The 13,975-nt window shown below is 48.9% G+C and overlaps 1 protein-coding gene across 1 annotated transcript in view; it reads right to left on the bottom strand.

Moving 5' to 3' along the window:
* Nucleotides 1–7,324: 7,324 nt before the first annotated feature.
* LOC113825089 (streptococcal hemagglutinin) overlaps nucleotides 7,325–13,975 on the bottom strand; it is a 19,661-nt gene continuing 13,010 nt past the window's right edge. The window contains exons 4-8 of the mRNA XM_070128303.1: nucleotides 13,864–13,975; nucleotides 13,409–13,524; nucleotides 9,088–13,096; nucleotides 8,451–8,925; nucleotides 7,325–8,148 (exon numbers count right to left, since the gene is read on the bottom strand). The exon at nucleotides 13,864–13,975 is cut by the window's right edge and continues 297 nt beyond it. Of these exons, the coding sequence (XP_069984404.1) occupies nucleotides 7,955–8,148; nucleotides 8,451–8,925; nucleotides 9,088–13,096; nucleotides 13,409–13,524; nucleotides 13,864–13,975 (4,906 nt within the window). The 3' untranslated portion in view covers nucleotides 7,325–7,954. The remainder of the gene's footprint in view (nucleotides 8,149–8,450; nucleotides 8,926–9,087; nucleotides 13,097–13,408; nucleotides 13,525–13,863) is intronic.

Below are 13,975 nucleotides of genomic sequence, written 5' to 3' on the forward strand. Positions count from 1 at the left end.
GTGGGGGGAAGGAGGGAGGGACGGAGGGAAAAAGGGAGGGAAGGGGAGGGTCTGCTTCGTCTTTTCTTGCTCGCTGGCTTAAGGGAGCACTCGTGGTCGGGTCGAGTCTCTGGCGTTTCTCGGATCTGTCGGTCTTCTAAGTTGTTTTTTTTCTCTCTGTTGCTCTCTTTGTACTTGTCTGTCTCTGTGTCTGTCTGTCTGTTTGTGTCTGTGTCTCTATGTCTGCCTCTGTATGACTTTATTTATGCTTTCTATTTTTTACATTTCTACCCCCCCCCCAACACATACCGCACTGTAACTAATGGAGAAGGAGTTCTGAATTTGAATTTGAATTCTCCCACTCCCTCTCTATCTCTAATTCTCACTCCCTCTCCCGCTCGCCCTCCCTTTCTCTCTCTTCTCTTCCATCGCTTTCTCTCTCTCCAAAACCAATCACCCTCTCCCCTCTCCTATTCCCACACTCTCTCCTCCCTTTCCCTTCTTCTCCCTTCCCCACTCCCCCTCCCTCCCTTTCCCTCTCCCTCTCCCTCTCCCTTTCCTTCTCCCACTCCCACTCCCTCTCCCCCACCGCTTTCTCCCCCCCCCCCCTCTCTCTCCCTAAACCCAGTCTCCCACGCCGACGCCTCTATGGGGACTGATGAGTTTATTGGCACAAAGCCCGGCGCAGCTATAAACCTTGCCGACCATAGGGGACAATGGCCGGTCTCTGCCTTAAAACAAACTTCGTAATAAAATAGTGTCAGAAGCGGTAGGCAAATGGGGAGAGAGGGAGGAGGTGGAGGAAGGAGTGGAGGAGGGAGGTGGTGGTGGTGGTGGTGGTGGTGGTGGTGGTGGTGGTGGTAGTGGTGGTGGAGGAGGAGGAGGGGAGGTGGTGGTGGTGGAGGTGGAAGGAGGGAGGAGTAGAGAGGAGGAAGGAAGGAAGAGGAGGTGGAGGAGGAGAAGAAGGAGGAGGAGGAGGGAGGAGTTGGAAGGAGGGGGAGGAGGAGGAGGTAGGGAGGGAAGACGAGAGAACGTGGGGAGGAGTGAAAAGAGAACGCGCAAAAAGAAATGAAATCACAATAAGGGAAGAGGCAAAGAGAACGAAAAAATAACAAAATCAAAATAAACGAGTAATAAATATGAACAACAATTCACTCTCAACTGCACAGTTAGACAATCCCTTTATCGACTATCTTGCGTAAATAAATAATCAAAAACAGAAAAAAAATATCTTTAAAAGTATCTTCAATTAAAACTTCTTTCATGATTCTGTTACTAAAATAAAAGTTACGAATCTGAAGTCTCTGAGACCAAACTTTCTTTCACAAGATGGGCTGAAGAATGTCAACACGTGTACCGAGAATAATAAACAGCTGATACTGCGTTCGTGTAGGTATGGTGCGTGCGTGCGTGCGTGTGTGTGTGTGTGTGTGTGTATGTTTGTGTGTGCGCGTTCTAGTGTATAATGTTTTTTTTTTAAATAATACTTGCAATCAAAGAAAGAATCCGAATTACTAAATAAGAATAAAAAAGACAGACATTTCTCACATATCCAAGTTAGGAATGAAGTTATCACAACAAAGAAAGATATTTCAAATTTTATATAACCCGTAATGTACATCCTACTTTAACATTCCAAAGAAAAAAAAGTCTTCTATTTCTTTCTCGCTTCCACATTACCCAATATCCTTTCTTCCTTTCTTCTCCCTTCTCTCTGCTTTCCCCTTCTCCCTTCCTCCCTCTCTTCCTCTTCCTCCCTTCATCTATCCCTTCCCCTTCCTCCCTTCCTCTCTTCCTGGAACCTCAACGCATTCCAGAAATTCCAGACATTCACTCCATGATTTTAAGGAACAACTGTGAGACATATAAGGTAATATTTGAGCAACGTATATGAAACCATAAACCGCCAGTCTCCTTTTTGGCGGCAAAGTTTCAAAAGCGGTATTGTATATGGCTTTCCGTTTCCTTTTTTTTAAGTCTCTTTTTTATATGCATTATTTAGAAATTTCTCTCCTTATTTTACTAGTGGAGGAATGATTTTTTATTATTTTCATTTATTTATTTATCTATTTATTTATTTATTTATTTATTTATTGGAGACAGTTGTACAATAGTTTGGCGTACGATAACTTGCTTCCTCCTCGAACGACAGCGATGTAAACAACTATCAAAGACGATAATGACTGTGTACGATAATTTTTAGAATAAATAACAAATGAAAGTGATGCTTGAGTTAATGGATTCTAAAACATGTTCATTTTCTTTATCATTCTTTCCGAATCCCACCTCAACTAACAACAAAAAACACTGACATAGCAAGGTTTTATGATAAACATTTATTTCAGCTCCACAAACTCCTCAAAGCCAGCGAACATCAGACACAAAGTTCTAAAAGACAGACAGACAGGTACACACACACACACACACACACACACACACACACACACACACACACACACACGCACTCACTCACTCACTCACTCACTCACTCACTCACTCACTCACTCACTCACTCACTCACTCACTCACTCACTCACTCACTCACTCTCTCTCTCTCTCTCTCTCTCTCTCTCTCTCTCTCTCTCTCTCTCACACACACACACACACACACACACACACACACACACACACACACACACACACACACACACACACACACACACACACACACACACGCACGCACGCACACACACACGTCTTTCTGCCCCCTCACTTGATCCCGTTGCCGAAAACCAGCTGTTGTGAGGAAAATTATGGATGACGCTCTCGTAAAACTTTTCCCCGGTCAAGGCTAGCGCGCCAAAGGGGAAGCAACTTTGGCCCTTATTGACATTTACGCGGATCTGTGTGTTTGTGTGTGGGGTTTGTGTGTGGTGGGGAGGGAGGGGCGGGGAGGTTGTATGTGTGTGTGTGTGTGTGTGTGTGTGTGTGTGTGTGTGTGTGTGTGTGTGTGTGTGTGTGTGTGTGTGTGTGTGTGTGTGTGTGTGTGTATGTGTGTGTGTGTGTGTGTGTGTGTGTGTGTGTGTGTGTGTGTGTGTATGTGTGTGTGTGTGTGTGTGTGTGTGTGTGTGTGTGTGTGTGTGTGTGTGTGTGTGTGCATGTGCATGTGTAAGTGTGTGTGTGTGTGTGCATGTGTAAGTGTGTGTGTACGTGTTGTGTGTGTGTATGTTTGCATTCCAGCACGCCCAAGCTCGACTCCAAAGATGCCCATATGTGTTTATCCCCAGTGTCTAATTACCTACCTCCGCATAAACAATAATTTGCCTCTAGTGCTGGTATATGAGCGCATACCGTTTACACCCTCGGGACCTCCCCCCACCCCCCTTCCCCAACCCCCTCATACACCCCCTACCCCCTCATACACCCCCAACCCCCTCAAACCCCCCTACAACCCCCCAACCCCCCATCTCCCCATACATCACAGAGCACATACCGCTTCGCTGCAGACATCCAACAAACAACAACAACAAACAACAAAATCATAAACAAACCAATAAATCCAATAAATACCCCTCATCTGCATATGCGGTGCCCGTCTGTAAAGGCCTCATAACTGCCTAATTACAAGAACAACAACCTCTGCCTGACCCCGGGAACTGAGACGCCTATCATATTTTCGGTAAACAAACCTTTTGGCCGCAACAACATGGTGTCCCTTTCCTCCTCGTGTTGTTTGCGTGCGGGTGAGAGTGGATTTTTGCGTGCGGGTGAGAGTGGATTTTTGCGTGCGGGTGAGAGTGGATTTTTGCGTGTGGGTGGGAGTGGATGTTTGCGTGTGGGTGAGAGTGGATGAGGTTGAAAAAGGAGGTGGAGGAGGAGGAGGTGGTAGAGGAGATGGTGGTGGTAGTGGAGGAGGAGGAGGTGGAGGTGGATGAGGTTGAAAAAGGAGGAGGAGGAGGAAGAAGAAGAGGAGGGGGAGGAGGAGGAAGAGGAGGAAGAGGAGGAGGTGGTGGAGATGGATCAGGTTGAAAAAGGAGGAGGTGGTGGAGGAGAAGAAGAAGAAGAGGGGGTGAGCAGGAGGACAAGAAGAAGAAGAAAAAAAGGAGGAGGATAATGGAGAAAAAAGAAGAAAAGAAAAAGAAAAAAGCAAAGAATAAGAAAAAGAAAAGAAAAACCGAAGAACAGGAAGAGAAGAAGAAGACAGGAGTCCGCCCAAAGACCCCAACTTCGACCCGGAAATTCCTCGAGATCAAAGGTTCTCGGAAGAAGTTGGGCGAAGTTAAGCCAAGCAAGAAGGGGCGGAACAGAGCAAAAAGATGTACAGAGAGAGAAAAACAAAATAAGAAAGAGAATAAGAGAAAATAGAGAAAAACAAAATAAGAAAGAGAATAAGAGAAAAGAAAAATAAGATCACCAGTAAATAGATTAATATTAGATATAGATTTTCAAAGTGATATAGTAAAATGCATGATTATAATGAGGAAGCAATGGATGAAATACAGATTAAATAACGTTTTGATATCAATTATTAATATTGGACTAATTAGATTGATATTAGATTGATGTTAGATGAGATTAGATTGTCAGAGATATATTACGTTAATCTAAGAGTTAGGTATGTGGATGAGGTTGTGCTAAAAATATGTAATTTAATTTTGGCACATTTTTTTTCTTCACTCTTTCTTATCTATTTCTATCTCATCTATTTCTGTCTGTCTGTCTGTCTCTGTCTCTCTCTCTCTTACGCTTTCTTTTTCCCTTTCTATTTCTCTTTCTCCCCTTCTCTTTCTCTTTCGTTATCTTTATCTTTCTCTCGCTCTCTCTCCCTCTCTCTCTCTCCCTCCCTCCCTCCCTCCCTCTCTCTCCCTCTTCCTCTCGTCTCATAAAATGTAATAGTCTAGAGAGAGAGACATCTTTTTTAATTAGGCGCGGTCTGGTGAGGGCTAAATATCACGTAGGAACAATGAGAGAGAGGCAGGCAGGACGAATGAGTGAAGGAGGGAGGGGGAGGGAGGAATGAAGGGAGAGAAAGGAGGGAGGAAGGAGAGAAAGAAGGAGGGAGGGAAGGAGGAAGGGATGAAGGGAGAAATAGAAGGAGAGAGGGAGGGAAGGGAGGAACGAGGAGGAAGAAATAGAAGGAGAGAGGGAGGGAAGGGAGGAAGGAGGAGGAAGAAATAGAAAGGGAGAGAGTGAGGGAAGGAAGGAGAGAAAGGATGTAGCGAGAAGAGATGGAGAGGCAGGGAGCGAAGAGAGAGAAAGAGAAAGGGAAGGAGAGCTGGAAAGAGAAAGGGAAAGAGAGATGGAAAGAAAGAGGGAGGGAGGAGGGAGAAAGAAAAAGGGAAGGAGAGATGGACAGAGAGGAAGGGAGACAGAAAGAAAGAGAGAAAGGGAAGGAGAGATGAAGAGAAAGAAAGAGGAAGGGAGAGACAGAAAGAAAGAGAGGGAGGGAGAGACAGAAAGAAAGAGATGGAGGGAGAGAGAGAAAGAAAGAGCAAGAGAAGAAGAGATGAAGAGAAAGAAAGAGAGGGAGGGAGAAGGGAGGGATCCACTGACAGCAAAATCACAGGGCGCGTGAAGGGACCCCAGATATAAACAATCACGGGATGGCTGTATTACCGAGGGAATTTTGGAAGGGAAGAGAAATGGGGAAGGAAGGTTGAATAGGAAGAGTAATTGGGATAATGGATAGATGGATAGAGATGACTAAGAGGCGAATAAAATGGGTATAAAAAATAGATACAAAGAGGGGGCGTGGAGATAGGATGGGGAAGGTGGGGAGAGGGAAGAGTAAAAAATGGAAATATAGGAATAGGTTTTATAGAAAGGAATATATATATATATTTTTTTTCATATCAGGAAGAAAACATTTACAAAAAAAAATAAAACGAAGAGAGAGAGAGAGAGAGAGAGAGAGAGAGAGAGAGAGAGAGAGAGAGAGAGAGAGAGAGAGAGAGAGAGAGAGAGAGAGAGAGAGAGAAAGAGAAAGAGAAAGAGAGAGAGAGAGAGAGAGAGAGAGAGAGAGAGAGAGAGAGAGAGAGAGAGAGAGAGAGAGAGAGAATGGGGGGGGGGTTCAAAAAGGAGTAATCCCAAAACCGTTGTGTTGAGAAGAGTAGGAAGAAGAGAGAGAAAAGGAGAAGGAGGAGATGAAGGAGAAGGAGGAGGAGAAGGATGAAAAGGAAGGAGAAATAAAAATAAGAGAAAAAAAAGAAATGGAGAAAAATAAATTGGAGAACAAAAAGGACAACAAAAACACTAAATAAAAAATAAGAAGGAAAGAAGGCAAAGTTTGTGGGAAGGCAAGGATGAAAGACGGGTAGGAAGGGGGGAGTAGGGAGGGGGGGAGGGGGGAGGAGGGGAGAGATTTTAAACATGCTAACTAACCTCCCCCCCTCCCCGGCCCCCACCCCCAATAGACGGTAACTGACATCTGGCCGCCGTACTTTAACAGTTTCCTCATTATTTTCTTTTTCTTTTTTTCTTCTCTTTCTTCTTCTTCTTCTTCTTCAGAATTTACTCTTCTTTTCCTGTTTCTATTTTTTGACTTGTTGTTTAGTTATAAATGTGAAGGTTGATTTTATTTATTTTTTCTTATTTTCTTTTTTCATTGTTATTTTAAAGATATTTCTCTTTAATTGCGTATTCTGTCGTGAATTAGCGTGTTCCGTTAGACATATAATTAAAAATAATAATAAACAATAACAACAATAATAAAAAATAACTAATAACAATGATAATAATAATAATAGTAATAATAACAATGCCAGTAATATAAAAGACAACAAAAACAATAATAACAGCAACAACAATTAGCAACAAATTCCCACAATTCTCACACAATAACAATTAAAAAGTAAAAACAGGCAACGACATCACCAACAACAAACACAAACCCCGTTAATCTGAATCTTAATAAAAATCAACCCATATTAACTACCAATTTCCTTTTTTTCATTTTTCTTTTAACTTAATTAACAATTAAGACATATATGACCTCGTGATCGAACTGAAAATGACAGTAATTAACACAACGGTGTAAATGAGAATTTAGTAAACAGGAAGTTACTGCTAATAACAATTTTGCTCAAATCGAGGTCATGTCAGAATATGAGGTCAAAGTTCATACTTGGGTCATTATTAGGAAGTTGATTGAAGGATTTAGTACGAGGACACTAAATATTATCATTGTTATTTTTAGTGGTAGAAGTAGTAGCAGAATCATTATTATTATCATTATTATCATTATTATTATTATTATTATTATTATTGTTGCTGTTGTTATTATCGTTGACGTGTTTATCATTATCCTCATTTCATTTATCATTATCATTGTTATTATTATCTATTTCACCTTTGCTTTCGGTTTTCTTTTTCGAAAATGGGCGGGGTTGAACACTTTGGGTTCAAATACTTAAAAAAAAGGAAATTTTGGAATGTTGTCTTTTACATTTATTAAGATTTTCATTTACATATTTACACAATCATATTTCTATGTACAATTACGTGCCTTTTTTGTAATTAGGCAACCGTCAGTATCACAGATGAGTTTTCTTATATTGACAGCTAAAGCATAGTTAATTAATCATAGACTGATAATTTACAGACGAAACTACACTAACAAAAATCTATAAATAAAAAAGGTACAAACATAGTGGGTGGTTGTCGCGTGTTAATTGGGAAACAAGACATTTTTTTTTTCCCTCATCAGTCTTTCACAGTAGTTGACAGGACCCGTAACTGCTGTCATGAGTGATTGACACGCTGACCTCCCTCGGTCTCGTTCGCTCGTTCTCTCGATCACTTGTTCTCTCTTTCTCTCGTTCGCTCGTTCTCTCTTTCTCTTTCTTTCCTTCGTTCTCTCTCTCATTTTCTTGTCACTTATTCTCTCTTTCTCTCGTTCTCTTTCTCTCTCATTTTCTATTTCCCTTTCATGAATTCACTCACTCATTCTCTCATTCTCTCATTAATTCACTCACTCAGTCACTTACACACTCATTCTCTCACACTCACTCGCTAACGCCCTCCCCCCTTATCCTTGTCAAAACGAAGTGACTCGCATGGGGAAGACACCAAGGGCGGCGGCGGGGGCAGCGAGGTCGGCGGAGGTCAATTTCGGGTCACCATCCGGGTTCTGACGGGAGTTCGCGAGTTCGAAAGCAAGGGAACGACACTGGCGCTGGCTACGGCACGCGGAGGAGGAGGAGGCGGAGGCGACGGCGGCGGCAAGGAGGGCTTTGAGGGAGACACGAGGAGAGGAATTTTTCAGTTTTGAGGGGAAGCGAGGTCTTCCGAGGTCGAGCAGATATTCTATATTTATTTAGATTTAATTTATTCTATTTATCTATTATTATTTTCTTTGTTTCATGGATGCACTGAACTGAGAAATATCTTTTTTTTTCCGTTTCAAATCTTTCGTTATGGAATCTGATCGATTCAACGTTTCCTTTCCGTCACAGACGCACTGGACGCATTCCCAACAGAGACACGAATAAAGACACGTTGGAAAAGCAGAAAAAAATCTCAATGGTACTCACCCTTTCCCGCGAGGACGTCTCTGGCGCGGTACTTCTTGCTGACCTTCTTGGTGGTGGAGCCCTTCCGCGCCCGCGCCCTCAGGCTCCCCTCGCAAGGGGAACCTGACCTCAGCCCGTTTTTTGAATGGCTCCTGCTGCGGCTGCCCCTGGAGGAGCAGGGGCGGCTGAGGGCCGGGGAGAGCGTCAGGGCCGAGGTGTCGCCCGACGGACACCGCAGGTGGTGGCGGCGGGTCGTGCCTCCCGGCGGCAGGTCGCGGGGGTCGACGCCCCTCTCCAGGAAGGTGATGCTCTCGTACACGCTGTCGGGCGGGAGCTGGAACTTGGACGTGTCGTCGAGGTCGTCCTGCGGCTGGCGGTGGAAGTCGTTCGTGTCCTCCAGGCCCACGGTGTCGTTGGAGCGGTCGTTGTCGTAGTGGCGGAGGGTGTGGTGCGGCCGCGCGGGGAGCGGCGGCGGCGTGGGCGACGGGGAGTCGTTCTGAGGGACCAGAGAAAGAGTGTCAAAAACCTATTAACAAAATATGTCATATGCAATGTGACTTCGCAACGCAAGCAGAGAAACAGGTAACTTTAACTAGATTGGCACTAATCACACCTGGCTAAAATGAGTCACTTAAAACGAACGACCACCACGACCTACCTGGACTGCCTCGCGGGTCTTCTTCCCTCTCTTGACGGCCCGGGGGGTCCTGTGCGAGCGCGTGCCCAGGGGCGCCCCCGCGTCCAGGTTCTTCTCGAGGGTGCCCTGGTACTTCCTGGGCGTGGAGTGCTGGTTCTTGGTGGTCTGCCTCCAGATGCGCGAGGGCGTGACGGGCGAGCGGGCCACCTTGGCGCCCCTCTTGCCCTTGGGCGTCTTGCAGGAGGCGCCGAACTCGAGGCTCCTCCTGGCCAAGGGGGAGTCGCTCTTCCTCGAGGCCGTGGACTGGGTCACCCACGAGTCGGACTCGTCGCCGGGGATGGTGCAGTACTCGTGGTCGAGGAACTTCTGGTGGTCCAGGATGTCGTCGTCGTCCTCGGGAGCGGGGTTGGGCGCCGGAGCGACGGTCGGGCGCGGCGCGAATTCCCTCGGCGGCTTCACTGGGATCGGCGTCAGGTAGGTGCTCTCGGGCGCCTTGGCTGCCAGGCGGTGGGCGGCGCCGGCCTGCTTGGCCTGCAGGGTCTTGATGTCGGGCGACTCGTAGCACGGGTTGCTCTGCAGCCAGATGTTCGCCAGCGGCTTCCGGTTGATGTTGTTGTTCTGGCACACGACCTTCGCGATGCGCGAGTTCCGCATGTTCTCCTTTTCGCACAACACCTTTTGGCGCACTTCGTAGTTCACGTTCCTCACCTTGCTCGGCTCCGGCGAGTGGTACATGGGGTTCCCCACGTACCATACGTTGTTGCGCCCCTCGTCCTCGTTCTTCGCGATGTGGGGCCTCACAAACTTCACTTCTTTCTTCACGTCGGGACTCAAGTACATGGGGTTGTCCACGAACATGAAGATCCCCACCTTCGGGGCCACAGGGGCGTCCGCCGGAGCCGTGGTGGCGGCGGCGACGGGGGCGCCCTTCCCCTTCTTGCTGCGGAACGACTTCCTCAGCCTCGCCAACATCTTCTCCTCCGACACTTGCTTAATCTTCTCGACCAACTTCGGGCTGAGGAACACGTTGTCTGCCGCGTCGCTGTCGAGTGTGCACAGGCTGATGGAGTCGGCCACGGAGTCCGGGGAGGGAGGCGCGTCCTCGCTCAGCTCCTCGTCGAGGTCCTGGTGGTCGAAGGTCGAGTACTCGTCCAGCAGAGCTTCCATAGACCAGTCGGCGCTCACGGATTCCTCGGGCTCGTCCTCTACCAGCGGCTGCGCATTGTCCTGTAACATGCGCTGCAGGCGGTACGAACTCTCCTCTCGGCGCCGCTGCTGCCGCGCCGTCAGCGGGTCCTTGAAGCTTCCGTCCTGGGAATCGGAGTCACCACAACCACTGACACACTGGCTCAGGTCTGGCCGCGCACTGTCCTCACACGATGACGGCCCGAGAGGCACTGAGAAGCAGGCACCCTCGTGCCCCACGGCCAGATGCAGCCCACCGCTCATCTCCACCGGAAGTGGTAGTGTCGGGTTTCTGTTCGGGGAGAGGTGGCGGGTCGGGCTGGGCTGGGCAGCGGCGGGCGGGTGGTGCTGGGACGCCGGCGAGGACGCGAGTGAGCCCGGCGCACCGGCCTCAGCGTCCGCATGCCCACCTGCCCTACCTGACCCTTTTGTGGCCCGCCCCCCGTCTCCCTCCCCCCCTTCGTCCTGCTCCCCGCAGCCTCCTGCCCACCATTGTCCCGATTGTTCACTTGTGTTGGGGCTCGTTTGCTCGCCATTGACGTCCAGGCCGCGGAAGGCCCGGACGTCGCATCTGGCCTCGGGGTCCTTTAATATTTCCGCCATGGACTCCATGAGGGGCACGTTGGGCGGGGGGGACAGCGCCGCCGACGAGCTCAGGCACTGCAGCGACTTGGACTTCTTGAGCGCCGAGTCGCAGTGGTCGGACACCTCCATCCCCCACAGCGAGGTGTCGTCGCTGAACTCGATCTTCGAAAGTCTACGGGAAATGTCCTCCAGGCCAGCCACAGAATGGCGGCGCGACGCGGACGTGTCCAGCTGCGCGGCGCTGCGGTTCGGCGTGGAGACTTTGGTCGACTCGGAAAACAAATTCCTTCCTACCGCACTTAACAGCATCTTACTCACATCAGCGCTTTTACTCTTTAGCGTGTCGAAGTATTGTTTGGGACTAAGACAAAAGGAGTCCAGGTGTGAACATGAAATGCTAGACATTGTTTGCTGCAAAGATGGGGGTTTGATCTGATGAAACATGTCGTCAATGGATGCTTCAGTTAGAAAACTAGATTGTCCTGCAAAACTTCGGCGAGAGAATGGTCCATCTTTGAGAAAACTTTCGAGAAAACGAGGATCAGTGATGTCGTGGGACACATTAGAAAAAATGGTTGAGTTCCTGCTCGCCTCAACGTTTTCTTTCGTTAGCTTGGCCTGACCGTTTTCTTTGAACGAGTGCAGGTCCTCCATGCTGAGGGGTGTACAGGGTTCCTCAAGTAAACTGTCACTTCGCGGAGTCTGAGGGCTTCTCGGGGCGCTCATGGGACTTACCAGAGGCGTGGTGATGCCCTCGGAGACACCGCTATCAGGGTTATCACTACTCGATGTGTTATGACCGCGAGGAGTCGAACCCTCGACACTGGCGTCTTCAGATGATTTGTTACTGGGACCATCGTCGTCGTCGAAACTAAATTCTATCGCCATACTGTGTCGTAGTTTTCGCTTTTTCGCAGACTGGGTCAGCTCTTCCTCCTGGCGAGTGTTCTCGTAGATGACGGGAAGGTGCGACTCAGATTTCTGTTTGTTCGAAGCCTTTGATTTCGACTTGCTCTTCGTGTTGCCCGAACCCTGGCTGGACTTGCACTTCCTCGGAGGCGGCGGCGGAGGAGGCCTCAGGTTGTGCAGCGGGATGGTGGGCTCCGTGTGCTTCTCGGAGTAGTTGATGTGGACGTGCTGGCCCGTGCTCTTGTACACCTTGGTCGGCTTGGCCTCGTGGCCCGAGTGGGCCTCCGCGTCCTGGCAGCCCTCGGCCATCTTGCACGGCTTCTTGGACGGCTGCGAGGCGATGTAGAGCCCGTACTGCGGCATCGGGTGCTGCCGGTCGTTGGGGGACTTGCCGAAGCGGGCGATCAGGTCGTTGGAGATCTTGATGGCCACCGGCTTGTGGATGTCCTTCTGGGGCTCAGAGGTGAAGGCGCAGGTGTCGTCCAGCTCGCTCTGGTCGTCGAAGTTCGGGGGCTCCGGCAGGGGGCGGCTGCGGTCCAGCGACTTCTTGAGTACGTTCTTGATCTCCGTCATGGGCAGGTAGAGCATGTTCTCGTACAGGTGGTCGCGCATGTGGACGGGCGTCTTGTTGGGGTCGGGCGAGATCCTCACGTGGAGGGACGAGTACAGGTGGTCGTTGTCCCACTCCTCGACGTCGTCCAGCTGGCAGTGCGCTCGCAAATCCTTCATGGACATGTAGATGGCGTTGTCGTACGAGTTCTGGCTCTTCCTCGAGCTAATGCTTGAGCCCGAGATGCTCTTGGACTTCTTGGAGGTGATACTCGAGCCCGAGGTGTTGGCGCTGCCGACCTTCTCGTAGATGGGCTCCTCCTTCGCCCTCTCGCGGCTCGCCCTCCGCCCCTCGACGCGCTCGCTGCCCTGCCGACCGCTCTCCTCCGCCCGCTCCTCGTCGCCCTCCTTTCTCCGGTCGCGGCTGTACCTCGGGAGCCGCGCCCTCTCCCGCGACCCGTCCCGCTTCCGCTCGTGGCTCGACGACCGCCCGCGCCGCGCCTTCTGGATCTCCCACACGCCGCGGAAGGAGGACTCCGTCGGGATGTCGGCGATGGAGTGCCTCTTGAGGGCGTTGGCGGAGGCGCAAGAGGAGGAGGAGGAGACAGGCGTCCCTCGCACTTCGTGGAGGCGGGACTGGCTCTGTCCCTCCGCCATGCCTCGGCTACTGGTGGTGATGGTGGTGGTGGTGGTGGTGGCGGAGGCGACGGCGACGGTGGTGGTGGGGAAGGCGACGGCGCTCCCGGACAGGAGGCTGGAGTTCACGGCCGCCATCGGGCGCGACCGCGACGAGGAACGAGACCTACGGAACGCGGGAAAGGAAAACAAAAGGAAAATATTAGACACTATATGGCAGGACCGGAACCACTATTTCGCCTCCTTTTCAAAAGAAAGAAAAGAGCAAAGTAAAGATAGAAAATAAAGAAGAGCAAAGCAAGGATAGAAAAGACAGAAAAAAACAAAGAAAAGATAGAAAATAGAAAACAACTAAGCAAAGACAGAAAATAAAATAAAAAAGCAAAGAAAAATAAGAAAAAAAAATATATATATAGACCATTAACCAGGCCCGAGGGAAGTGAACCGCAATTCGCCACGCCCCCGAACGTAGGCCTACCTGGATCTGGAGGAAGAACTCGAGCGGTGACGGTGGCCGCGGAGGAGGTTGGCCTGGGAGGCGGTGGCGCCCAGGGGCTCGGGGCGGGGGAGGTGGGCGTGGCCAAGGACTGCAGTCTGGAGGGAGAGGAAGGGAGGGATGCGTGTTAGCAGATGTCGGAAGATGGGACAATGTGGGAAGTGATTATCTTTATTGATAATCGTAATAATAGTAATAACAGCAAATTTAATAATATTAATAGTAATAATAACAATAATAATAATGATTACTAATAAAAATAATGATAATAATAATAGTATTATTGACAATTATAACAATAATAATAATACTGATAATAGTATTCTCATTATTATCATTATTATCGATAATAATAATAATAATGATGATCAGCCATTACTAGCATCATTATCATTCTCAGTCATTATCATAACAAGAATAAATGCAAAATAACTCACTTGGAACTGCCCCTCCTGAACGTAACTATGTTGGTGGTGATGGTGAAAGTGGCGGGAGGAAGGAGCGAACTGTTGGAGATAAGGAGGCAACTCCGTGTGATGGTGATGGTGG

This window comes from Penaeus vannamei, chromosome 12 (assembly GCF_042767895.1).
Source record: "Penaeus vannamei isolate JL-2024 chromosome 12, ASM4276789v1, whole genome shotgun sequence".
Lineage (NCBI taxonomy): Eukaryota > Metazoa > Arthropoda > Malacostraca > Decapoda > Penaeidae > Penaeus > Penaeus vannamei.